The following is a 12,959-nucleotide window of genomic DNA, read 5'->3' on the forward strand; positions in this document are numbered from 1 at the left end:
GTCTGGTGGTGAAGACGAGAGAGGCAGTGCGGTGTTATGGTTGCAGTGCTGCACTAGGACTGAAGAGACCTGGGTTCAAATCTCCAGTTGGGGAAGTGGTGATCTCCCTGTCTGTGGCATCAGTGCCGATTTTCTAGGTGGCAAAGGCACACCCCTCACTTTTTCAGCCTGTGGGCTCTTTCAGTAGCAAAGCCGTAATATTTCTGGAAGCTTTGAAGCCGCAGGGGGAAACCAGGGTGCTCTTATCTTGTTTTTCCTGGGAAAAAAGTGGAGAGTTGGGGGGACGGGGTGGAAATATAGGCAAATCTTACTTGGCTTATCAAATCTAAACTTATTTTACAGATTTAACAACACAAAATGTATCATTCATAACTTAGCATCCAAAATTGTGCTATTAGGTGTATTTATGGAATTTAAATGTGTAGTTTTCTATGAGGAAAAAATTGCAGATAGACTTTTTTATCTCTGAATGCTTGCCCTTTTTTAAAACTTTTTATTGACTTTAAAAACAACATACAATGCATAAACAAGAAAACAAATTACACAATGTTAAAGTCAACTATAATACAAGAAAAAACAGCTTGTAATATACTACCAGTTTTCAAATATAATATTAACAAAGGAATAAGAAGATTTGGTTAGAGAATTGCAATATACCTAAGCAGAGAGGGAGGTTCTTTACAGTTTGTATGAAACCTAACATATTGCTCAGACACACCATGAGAGAAACAATAAATGTTTTGAAGGGTGTATATCATTGGTTAATAGGGAGCCATTTTGTCATGAAATCAGTTTCTTTTGGAAAATGCTGAGAATTTATGAATAGAATCATAAACCTTCTCCTGGATATAATAATCCCAGACTCTGGAAAACCAACTGTCGATAGATGGGATCTTGGGGGACTTCCAGTTAGCTGCCAAAAGGGATTTTCCGGCCATTAAGAGGTTGTTAATTAATTCTTTCCTAATGCTTGGGATATCCACGCAGATAGACTTGAGAGCGGCAAACTGTGTCTTAATTTTTGCCACCTGAGAAGTAGGAAGAATAAAAACTGAAAGTAGAAAATGTTATTCTGTAGTAAACAAAATAAAGTATGTTATTTGGTCAGAAATGCTTTCACGCAGTCATAATATGCAGGACGGTTATAAATAACTTGGATATCAAGTTATTTATAACATTGAAAAACACTCCAGGCTTTTATGCTGTATCATCATTTAAACACATAGCGTAATTAATTTTTGCCCAAAGTATTCATGTTAGGTTTTTTTCAGTACTTCCTGCAAATTTCCCAATTTTTCTATTTCACAAATTGAAGCCGTCCTCATGCTATACCTTTTGAGTGAGGAAGACCCTTGCCTTAAGAAGCAAGAGAGAATGGCTCATGGGAGTTTTGCAGGGGCTTCCCCAATTTCCCCAGGCTTTCAGTTGGAAAGATGGAGAGAGAAGCGTTCTCAGGTGTGGAGATTTGGGCTTTGTTTCTTCAGATGCTTCGCCCCGCCCTCCTAGGCCTTCATCTCTCTTGTCAGGAGCATCCGAGCCGCACCCCTGCATGAGCATTTTCAGGAGAGGCCAGTTTTCTTCTGCTTTCCTCACGCTGTTCTGCCACCGTCTCTTGCAGGAGGAGGAGGCCGCCCCTGTGATCAAAGCCAAACCAATGCCTTTTTTTGGAATACCCTTCAAGCCGAAACCCCTTGAGCCAAGGCAAGTGGAAGTGTGCCCGTTTTCCTTTGACTCCCGGGACAAAGAGCGGCTGCTCCAGAAAGAGAAGAAGATTGAAGAGCTTCAAAAAGAAGAGGTAGGAGCAGAGGCAGCCCTCTCTTGGTTGGGAAGCTGCCTTGCTGAGATAGTGGAATGATGCCCCCCCCCCAATACAAGCCCACAATGCAACAGGCTGCAATAAAGTGGAAACTGGCGGATCTTGCAGAAATTTCTTTGCAGTTGGCACTGCTGCCTGAAATACTTGCATTTATGGTCCAGCTTCAACAAGGGACTGTGTTTGCCGGTGCTGAAGTAACTGTAGCTAAGGGGCTGGCTCTTCTGGTGGCTGGATAGTGATTCAAAACTGACATCCTTGGCAAGCGAATCAGCAGTCTGCTGGTTCGAATCCCACTCCTGCCAGTAGGTGGCCTTGGGTCAGCCACTCCTCTCAGCCCAGCTCCCCAGCTGTTTTGTGAGGATAATAACACCAACTTGTTCATCGCTCTGGGTGAGGCACTAATCTGTCTAGAAGAGCGGTATGTAAGTGTAGTTATTGTTAAAATTAAATCAGTTTGCTTAGCCAGTCCCTCTTTGCCTTCTCTTAGTAGGGCAATTCCATAATTCCCTAGCTGTGGTTTGTTCTGCAGGCGAGTGGATTTTGTAGGTGGAAGTATGAGAATAAATACATACACACCAGGCAATCTGGTCATAGGTCTCTTAGGTCCCTAGTATAGGACTAATCACAATATAGCTATGTGTAAGCCAGGCTATGATCATTGAAGGATCTCCTAGATACAGGCTGGGGGGGATTATAGAGCCGCTGTCTGCCTCTCTCCATCCCTTCCTTATTTAGCAGAGGGCAGCTGCTCAGAGAGTCACGCTAAGGCAGGAGTGACCCAGCTTCAGATCCTCCAGCTTACTGGCCACTCAGGTGCTTTCAACTTAGCTTACCTTGCATGGTGGTTTTGAGGACAGAGAATGATGTAGGGACCATTTATTTATTTTATTCAACTTCTACCCCGCCCTTCCCACAAGCAGGCTCAGGGCGGCGTCCCACAAATATACTGTTAAAATACAATAAAAACCTTATTAACGTATTAAATCTGGTGCCATCAGACAGATTTGCTAGTGCAAAACCATCATACGCCCCAGCACCACCATGATGTAACTCAAGGGTGGCTGCAAAAGGAGGGGGACAAAAAAGCTGGCCCCTAGTCAAAGGCCCGGTGGAAAATCTCTGTCTTGCAGGGCCTGTGGAACTGTAAAAAGTCCCGAAGGGCCCAGATCTCCATTGGGGGAGTGTCCCACCAGGCAGGGGCCAGGGCAGAAAAGGCCCTGGCCCTAGTTGAAGCCGGCTGAATGTCCCTCGGGCCGGGGACCACAAGAAAATGCTTATCTGCACAGCGCCAGGCCCTGTGGGGGACATAATGGGAGAGATATACATCGCGCAGAGGTTCCTGGCACCTAAAATGGGTGGGCTAAAATGTGCTTGATCCATGCTTTCCCTCTGTCCCACCTTTAGCATCTAATTGTCTCTGCTGTTTCTTCTTCCACCATCCCATAGGCCTAAATACAGTAGAGAGGTAGCCAGGAGTTGTGAAATTCCTTCTCGCTTACTCTGGGTGTGTCTGTGGGAGACTTCATAATTCCACAAAGCTGTTCCCATGTGTGTTCTCCACCTGACATCTGTAACATGTTAGCCCGGACTGAAGTCCTAATAGCACTGCTTAGCCCTTTGTGTTTCTTTCCTCCCCCCCCCCCCCACCCCATTTCCTGCAGGTGCCGAAATTCAGAGCACACCCTCTGCCTCAGTTTGAGCGCATCAGCTTGCCAGAGAAGAAGGTGAAAAGTCCCACCAAGCCAGAACCCTTCCAGCTGCAAATCGATAAGCGAGGGGCACTGAAGCAGGAGTTGTGGCAGCAGCAGGTGAGCAGTGGAGGAAGCTGCACCCAGCTCATGGTGCTAAGAAGCCGTATCGGGAATATTAATTAGTTAATGCAGAGTGGCACAGTCAGGAAAGCATGGAATCACTCTCCAAGCCAGTTCATTGCAACAGATGAAACTTACTTTTATTGAAGCTGATTCACATTTACCTGCATTTATGTAGTAGCGGAAGAAAAATAGAAACCTAATCCAAATAACACTTTCCCATATTTCAAGTGGCTAGCTAATCTGGCTACACAAGAGCAGGGATATGGGCGAGCCTCTTGCAAGGTTGCACAGGAGAGCTCTGCAGAACCGATTTGCTTCTTGCAAGACCACAAGGAGAGAGAACAAAGGCACAGAGAGAGGAGGAGGAATCAGAGAGAAGCTTGTTATATAGTCTGTTTCCTATGTAAAGGGGAAAATAGTGCCCCTCGACGTAGTGTCCAGGCATGTTGAGTCACTTCTGTTCCAACACTTTGTAGCTTCTAGGGATGGGTGGGCTGGAGTCTGGGGCTGTGACATCCCAACAGAGGGGAACACAAAGTTTTCTGGGAGAGGAGACTTCCCAGGTGGCTTTGTGAGGGGATGTGGCCTGACTCGAAATGCCGTGATGAATCCATGAAGTGTTGGCTGGCTGTAGATATGTGTTTACTGCAGTTTGGCGGCATTTGGAGCTTGGCAACAGGTGGAAGGCGAGAATATTTACCCACTGGGCCATTTTTGCACCTGTCTGCTCCCTACCCACAGGTTTGCCTAGCTGTGTTTCCCTGGCAGGGCAAAAAATACTTATTTATTTACATTTACAGTCCAGCTTTCTTACTGAGATTCAAGGTGGATGACGTAGTGTAAGTCAATGCGATCTGTTGACGGGACCTTCAATAAACAATGCAATAGGGTTCAGAGGGCAGAAAATTTGAAAACAAGCAAAAATCTGATACCAAGTTGAAACAAAGCATAAGCAATTAAATGACATGTCAAATGATGCAGAAATGACCTACTCGGAGTGTACTTACAGCAACAGACAGTATGCAGTAGTATTGTCTACAGTCCCTATCCCTTTACCAAAGTGTCTTTCTGAGCCACTTCTTTGCAGTACCGCCCTCCTACCTGTGTAAAAAAAGCCCTCTTGAATAATTCAGGTTTGCGTAATTTACAGAAAACCGGGAGAGGGGGAGCCCTTCTAATGTCCTCACGCAGTCCATTCCGTAAGGCTCAGGCCACAGCAGAGGAGGGGCACCTGCAGAAAGCCCTGCTCAGCTGAGCTAAGCCGCAGTGGTGGAACATCGGGAGAGAGGCAGTCTTATGGATATGAGGGGCCAAGGCCATAAAGGGCTTTGAATGTGATAGTCATGACCTTGAATTGAGCCCAGTAACTGATGGGAGGCCAACAGAGTGGCTGCAGAATTGGAGTGATGTGCGTGCTCCCCCTAGCTCCTGATGATAACCAGTCTGTAGTTTTCTTCATCAATTGGAATCTCCAAGTTGACTTTGTGGGGAGGGACGCCCACATAGAGTGCATTACAATAGTCTAGCCTTGATGTTACCGTGGCATGGATCTAGGTAGCCAGATTGGCCGTGTCAGGGTAGCTGGGCAAGCGCAGCTTTTTTCTTTTTAGTGGGAAGAGTGTGGGAAATCATGTGCATACCTGCAGTGCTGCTGCCTGCTTCCGTTACACTAATGGCTCATCAGAATCATATTACTTGGGTCTTGGCCCATCTACACTGGCTCCTAATCTGTTTCTGGGCCCAGTTCAAGGTACTGGTGTTGACCTTAACAGCTGGTTTCAAACCAACATATTTAAAGGTCCACCTACTCTCTTTTGAACCCATGTGACTACTACAGTCACCTTCAGAGGCCCTGCTTTGGGTGCCCCCACCTTCTGAGATTAGGGTGGGTGGCACCTAAGAGAGGGTCTTCTCAGTAGTGGCCCGAAAACTCTGGAACTCTTTCCCCTGGGAGCCTTGCCTGTTCCTTTCTGTTGCCATCTTCTGCCAGCCCTTGAAGACTTTTTAGTTTGTTTCATTTGGCGTCCTTACAGTGATCGCTCCTTCCTGGCCCATGTTATATTGGGGGGGGGGTGTTTTTGTTATGTGTATTTTAGCTCTGGTTTTAATAGTTTTGATGATGTTTTTATTGTTGGTTTTAATGGTTTTTAAGAAGTGATGTTATGATGTATATTTTTAGTTGATTAGCCGCCTGGGTGGCCCTGATGTGGGTGGAAGGGCAACGGATACATTTTGTAAAATAGAACAGCGCTTTCCTCCGATACAAGGAGACTTCATCAATGCGAGACGCTCATTTTGCACCGGTGGAATGTTCCGCACACCCCGGGGGAGCGTCGCTGTTGGTGGAGCAGTCCTGCAACATCAGACTTCCCCTGTTGCTCTTGGCTCGGTCCCCTTTATGTTGTTCTGCTAGGAAAGTGTTCATGTCTTGCTAGACAATGTTGACGCTTAGAGTGTGTGGAACAGAAGGTACTTGTTGGCTGGCCGGCTGCAAGCTTCTGGTAACCAGATACCCCGACGCATCACCGGAGGCCCCGTGCTGCCGCAGGAACCCTCTCCTGTGTGCCATTATGTCCCTTGCACAGATCAGGAGTTAAGGGCAGGCTGACCTTTGACAGCTTGTACTGGGGTATAGGAACCACGGCACAAAATGCGCACCATGTCAAGTCTGAGAGTTTCTGTGCTAAGTATGGCACGTGCTTCTTAAACAGCACAAGCTTGAAAGCCAGGGGCTGGTCCTGTCCTCAGTTTTCAAGTACTTAAGACTTGTACTGGCAGGTTTGTGCTGATGCCCCTCAGACTTCAGATTTGCCTTTGTGCTTTTGGGTCTGGGCATGAAATCTCCATGCGAACTGACCTGAAGTTACAGCCCGTGGCAAATTTGAACCCAGATCTTTGAGCCTCTCTGAGTGCATATCTGAAGGTCCTTGACCTCTTCACCTTGCATCCCTGGGGACCTTTTTGTTTGCTTCCCTCAATCTTTCCTCCCCTCTCCTCTCTTCTGAACAGCTTAAGGAAGAGCTGAAGCACCAAAAGGAAGCTGCCTCTTTCAAGGCACATCCCAGCTCGGTGTTGCACCAGGAGCCCTTCGTGCCAAAGAAGGAGAACAAACCACTTTCAGGTGAGGCTGGCTTGGCTCGCTCAGTTAAAGCCCCGTCTGTGCTGGCAGGTGCCTTGTGCGAGAGCCGTTTTGGCGTGTTGTTATGACAGACGGCATCTATGCCTTGGAGTGGCGGAATCCCTTGCCCGCTTTCACGGCTGTTGACTGAGTACCGAGTGAGGGCTATAGGAAGTGCAAGGGACGGATCTGCGATCTTGGCAACAGCTGCCAGTCTTGCTTGCATCTCTCTGCTCTTCGAAGGTGGCAAAGCTTGGCTGAGGGCTGCTACTGAAAGGACCTGTTTGGAGTGAGCTCTGCCAAGGAAACAGAGCCCTTACCCAGGTGGCAGGGCACTGGGGCAGGCCTTGAAGCCATAGTTTATCTGTCGCGTTTGGGGCAGCATACATGGTTTTCCCAGCCTCTGCGATTATTGTGACAACATTCCTGGGGGAGAGAGACTAGGTTGAGAGAGTGCCTGACCCAGGATCCCCCTGTGAGCATCATGGCTGCGTAGGGATTGGAACCCAGGCCTCTTAGTCTGGCACTCTAGCCATTATGCCACACTAGGCACCATTGTCGTCTTCACCTTCTGCAGGCAGACCTTTCAGAGGACACCTGAAACAGTCCTCCTAGCAAAGCTGCATTTCCTAAGAAACTTTCAAAGCTGTCCCTTGGCAAATCACATGCTGGACCAAAACACCATTTATACAAGTTCAGAAGGCTTGAATATTTTCTCTGTTTGCAAAATTCTGTTTTTGTAAGTGATGGAGATGCGCAAAGTGCTAGGTGGGCCACTGAAGCCTCACTTCTTCCTTCCTTCAGGCATTCAAAACCCTGGTAGTCAGGGCTACAGACTTTGCTTAAAGTGGAAGGTGAAATTCCTGGAAAACTTGTAACCAGGCGATTCCCGAAAAGCGTGGTATTTCATGCTGCCTTGTTTACAGATTTGAGATGGTAACTGTGTGGAACTCATCTCTACCTGCCCAACCTAATGGTACATCAAGCCAGCTTAATAACTAGCGGGATGATGAGACTCCAGCCCTTCAGATCTGCTTAGCACAGCGCGCAGGAGTCCCTGCCATTGATAGTTATCCAGGCATCTTCCCTCGACTGGTCAAAAGTTGATCCTTGCGTCCATTAGACTGTGCTTGCTCAGCAGCAAAGCTGTGATCTTTGGGATCTGACATTCCACGTCCTGCATTCATAGCGCACCCACAACGTCCAGTGTATACCAAATCTTGGAAGAAGTTTTTAAAAACTATCAAATTCTGCAGCTGGTATTGAGTACAGACTGTGATTTCTCTTGCACAGGGGTGTGGTTTGCATAATGGTTGTTGCGTCTCACAGTATCGGTGGTGTTTCCCCTCTATTTCTGAACTCAGAGGCCCTTTCTGGTTCTGCAGTTCCTGAGAGCTTTGAGCTGGCCACAGAGAGGCGTGCCCGAGAGCGGCAGGAGTTCGAGAAGTGGCTAGAGGAGGCTGAGGCTGAGAAGGCCAGGGCCCGAGAGGAGACAAAGCGCATGGAGGAAGAGCACGAAAGAGAGAGGTTGGCCAAGCTGAGAGAGGAGCTGGTAAGTGAGCCCCTAGTGGGGTCCTGAGAGGGGGCGTGAGAGCTTGGCTCCCTCCCAGCCGTCATCGACAAGATGACTGGCCTTGTTGCAGGGGCTTGTTTGGGACTCGGCGGACTGAATGTTGCCTAGTGGGACAAACCCCCCCTGGGGTGAGAAGGGGGCATGAATTAGCTAGCAACAAGGATCACGGCGCCAATCCCCCTCTTCTGTCTTGGTGGGCTGTAGGGAGCCTCCTGCTCTGGCAGAATCTGCGCTGATAACCTGATGAACTTGAGATAAAAGTATGGGCGTCTTGTGCCCTCACTCCGTTGCAATCTTTTTGCAGCAGCCCAGAACGGGAGCAGAGGAAGTGCTGGAAAGGGGTGGGCTTGCAGACCCTTCCTCTCCTGTCCTTCTTGGCCAGAAACATGTAAATTTCCAAAAATGGAGAGTTGGAGAATGGCCGCCAGGTTTCCGGCACTCTCAGCTGTGTGCCTAGCAAACCCTGGAACCTGGCAGCCCCTGGCAGCCTCCTGGTACGGAGTCTGTAGAAGGGGCCGTGGGACAGTGTCTGGGTGCCGCAAGCTGGGACTGAATAGAGACCATGAATGGTTATCTCATTATCAGAAGTAACTGACTTCCTTAACAGAAGCAAACTGATCTCCATGTCAGAAGCGACTGTTTGCATCGACTCCGCCCTCCCCTCTCCACCTATATATCTGACCAGTTTCTTCCTGCCCTCCATGCATCTGACGAAGAGAACTGTGATTCTCGAAAGCTGATGCTACAATAACGTTGCCTAGTCTTAAAGGTGCTACTGGACTCTTTTTGATTTTGCTACTACAGACTAACACGGCTAACTCCTCTGCATCTTTGACCCTGGGGTAGTCCTTAAGAAGCAACAGTTGCGGCCAAGGGGAAGCAGAGAGAGCTTATACCTGAGGAAACTCGGAGAGGGCTCAGAGCTTTGCAGTAGAGTGCATGCTTCATATGGGTAGGGTTTCTGGGAAAGGCCTTGGAGACCAAGCTCAGGTGGACCAGCTGTTTTAAGTCTGCGGGAAGGCACCTTTGCATGCCTGTGGGGAAGCTTTCTGTTGGATTTAGGGGTGGGTGAGGGGGAGAAGCAGCCCATTCCTTGCCTGAAACTCCTGAACTGTGGCAGCTAGCATCTCTCTCCCTTCCTCCTTGCCAGGTGCACAAAGCCAAGCCAATCCGCAGGTACCAGGGCGTGGAAGTCAAGCCTAGCGATCAGCCCCTGACGGTGCCAAAGTCTCCGAACTTCTCGGACCGATTTCGGTGCTGAGGACTGAGCATCTGGGAGTTTTGCCTACATGCAGGCAGGAGAGGTGCGTCTTCCTGGCCTTTTGGTTCTTTCTGAACTGGGACTCTTCAGACAGACTCTGTTTTCCTTAAACAGCCACATAGTTTTTTCTTCGCCGCGCACGTTCCTAGCACAGAACTAGACTGGACAACGGCCTGACCTTTGACTTCATGAGTCTGTTTGCTTGTTTCAGAGGGGATGGATGGAGCCGAGTTTTTTTTTAATATTGGATGCTCCTAAACTATTGTATACTTAACCCAAATAAAACCTTAACCCATGGATGCAAATTTCTTTGCTGCTTGTAAGAGGACTGGATGCTGCGACTACTTTCGGGAGCCTTGAAATATAGCCTCCCCCATCCCAATAGTGTTCTTATCCAGCAACTGACAAACTGAGAATTTCTTTTGTTGTCCTTTAATATTTGTGGAGCCTTGGAGCCTTTGTTTTTTTTTTTATATATCCCAACTGCTTGTTCCGGCTAGGGACCACGATATAAGTAAATTTGAATAGGGTTGCGTAAGTTATAGCGTCCTCTTCTGCATTTGTTATCTTTTGTTGGGTAGGATTTTGTGATGCTGTGGGGTGGTAATGGGGAATGGATTCCTCTCCTCTTCCCCCTTGGGTATTCTAGGCCAGGAACAAGCAGGTTGTGGCCTACCTACCTACCATTTCATCATCTGCCAGAGCAGCAAGTGTCTGATTTCAGTGTCTCCTGTGCAGGCACTCGTGGGAACTGCGCATGGGCAGTTCCCACGTGCGCTTGCACAGAAGACCACTCGTTGATTCAGCAGTAATGGTACATCACCAATCAAGTGCATCCTCTCTTCTCCCCTACTCCGAGAAATCTGTTCTTCATGCAGCCTCCAGGTGCCGCAATAGGGGATTTACCAAGCAGGGCCATGCCTTTTTTCATGGCACACTGTGCAGGAGTCACTGGCTACGTGGTTCAAGTGCCACTTGCCTCCCTGTAGCAAAATATGCCTGTGTTTTGCAAAAACACTCTTTCATGTATTTCTTTGCTGAAACACCCTTCACCAAAGCCCCCATTATTCACATATTGTCTTCAGCTGCATTAAAACTGTCTTGATACAGTTTTAACGATCGTGATGTACGGTGCTGACTTTACAAGCATATCTGCGGTGTTCAGCCAAATGGAAACTCGCCACCAATGCCTGCCCGGGACTTTACTAGTCGGGAGAGGAAGCTCCCTCAGCAAATCCAAACCCTCTTCTAGCTCCTTTTCCGATCATGAACGTGAAGGGTATGAAGTTGTCTCCCGTAAAAACTGGTCCGTGTTGTCCAGTGCCCTCTGCTCTGGCTGGTGAGTGTTCCTGGGTAAAGGTTCTTAACTGGAGATCTTGCCTGCAGATGAAGGGCTCACCTCTGCACTCTGGTGCCTTCTCCAGGTAAATGTCCGCCTCGGTCTAGTCTGGAATACTTGATAAACCTAAGGCAGATCTGGCCTTGCGGTGAATGTAGGTTTTTAATTTGCGTCCAATTATATACCAGATAGGTAAGTTTCGAGTGAGCACACACATATAAAACTGCCTTATATGGAATCAAAGCCAGTCTTGTCTACTCCGATTGACAGTTGCTTTCCAGGGTATCGGAGAGAGGTCTTTCACACCGCCTACTATCTGGTCCTTTCAAACTGGTGGTGCCATGGGGTGGACCTGGGGCCTTCTGCATGCCAAGCTGCTGCCCCTCCCCATATGGAGGTAAACAGGAGGGTCCTAGACATGCTCTGCAGAAATTCCAGTAGTTGCTTTTCTGTTCTGGCAGCTAGGATGCCTCGGTCTTTTCCCCTCCTCAGTAATTATCAAAACACATCCTAAACATTTTTTCCCCTTCCTCTGCTCGGGGAAGTCCCTAGTGCTGATAGAAGTTATTGAGAAGCTGTTGACTACATCACAGCAGTCCCTTAGTGGCCAAGCCGAAGCAGCTCAGATTACGGAGCAGTGGCTCGGATTCAGGTAGAGCTCTCCGGCCCTGCTGAGCCACTCAATTTAGCCAAAGGATCGAGTTTCCCCGAGGAGGGGGATGAGGCCTGGCTGCCCAACCAGCTTTCTCAGGCTTCTGGAAAGAGCAGAAAGGTTAAAGTGTGTCCTACTTGGGGCCGTGACGCAACGTAGCCAGGGGAACCAGCGTGCTTGAATACGCGCCAGCTCTCCCAGGACAGCGGTGTGTGCACTTGCCAGAGCCGTGGGAGACGGGCCTTGCTGAGCAATAGCTCTCCGGAGCGAGCACTGATTTGCCTTCTGCACAATGGAAATCCCGACTGCCTCTTCCCCACACGTGGCTAGATCCTCTGGACCCCTTTAGCTAGCAGTGGCGTTTTCCTCTCCACCAGCCTTTCCACTGAGGTGAGAGGCTGTGGTGTCAGCAGATGGCTCTTTGAGCTGGGGGTAAGTGCCACTGCTAGCGGGACCGTCTGTGAGATCCAGCCCATTCTCTTTACCTTGTAAATTCTGGCTCTGCCATGAAGCTGTGAAGGTCGAATTTCCAAAAAGTCAACCTTGATGCACACCTTTGTTCCTGCCCTGTGTAAAAATACTCATTTTTTTTTCTCCAGAGGCTTGGGCCTAACGTAAGAACTTGGTCATAGACTCCAACCAAGGGAACATCTGGTCTCACAGAGCAGCGCACCATTGCCTGCAATATGAGAGCTATGCCCTTGTGTCTGGGTTCTTACCCAAATGTGCCACTGCTAGAAGGGTCTGACCCTAGAGGGTCTGACAGATGTTGCTCTTCGTGAATTTGTCAACCCCCTAGCAGCTATTTTCAAATGCTGTGGCAGTGAGTTCTGTGGTTTAACAGTGCATCGTATTAAAAAGAGACCGAAATGCCTCCTTTTTAATGGTCCCAGGCTGCAACCTGGCGATCCACTCCCTGTTTTGTAAATGCACCCCTGAAACTATCCCTGCCTGCGCCTTTCTGGAAGGCCTCGTGCGCCCTCATTCCAGCAGCCTGGCTGTTCTTAAAAAGGGGTCAGTTTCCTTTGTGAAGAGAGAATCCAAGAGCTGTGCAGCAGCTTCACGCGATCTGTTTTTATTTATAAACATGTAGGGGGTGTATCAAGCATGCCCCAGCCAGTCATTAAAGGAGTCCCGACGGCAACCTCTGCGGCTTTGGGATGGCTAGCTAGAAAACCTTAAAAGCTAGCTTCTTTGCTGGCTACCTTTTGAAAAGTTTTTCTCCAGCCCAGCAGGTGGCTTGCGGTCGATTGGCCACCAGCCAACCATCAAAGGCTGTTCAGCAAGTGCCAAGCCAAACCCGAGCCAGCTCATTTTGTACAGCGAAAAGCCTAGCGAGGCTTTCTTTGTTGCTGCTGACTCAATCTTCCTCTTCAATTTTGGGGG

At 48.5% G+C, this 12,959-nt stretch overlaps 1 protein-coding gene across 2 annotated transcripts in view; it reads left to right on the forward strand.

The window, feature by feature from the left end:
• TPX2 (TPX2 microtubule nucleation factor) overlaps nt 1-9,873 on the forward strand; it is a 38,804-nt gene extending 28,931 nt beyond the window's left edge. Inside the window, exons 13-17 of one of the 2 annotated variants that reach the window (XM_054980879.1) lie at nt 1,619-1,795; nt 3,478-3,624; nt 6,640-6,751; nt 8,113-8,300; nt 9,472-9,873. In XM_054980879.1, coding sequence (XP_054836854.1) covers nt 1,619-1,795; nt 3,478-3,624; nt 6,640-6,751; nt 8,113-8,300; nt 9,472-9,582 — 735 coding nt within the window. In that variant the 3' untranslated portion in view covers nt 9,583-9,873. The remainder of the gene's footprint in view (nt 1-1,618; nt 1,796-3,477; nt 3,625-6,639; nt 6,752-8,112; nt 8,301-9,471) is intronic. The other variant, XM_054980880.1, reaches the window with a different exon arrangement.
• The last annotated feature ends 3,086 nt before the right edge of the window (nt 9,874-12,959 follow it).

Source organism: Eublepharis macularius, chromosome 5 (assembly GCF_028583425.1).
Source record: "Eublepharis macularius isolate TG4126 chromosome 5, MPM_Emac_v1.0, whole genome shotgun sequence".
In the NCBI taxonomy this organism is placed as follows: domain Eukaryota; kingdom Metazoa; phylum Chordata; class Lepidosauria; order Squamata; family Eublepharidae; genus Eublepharis; species Eublepharis macularius.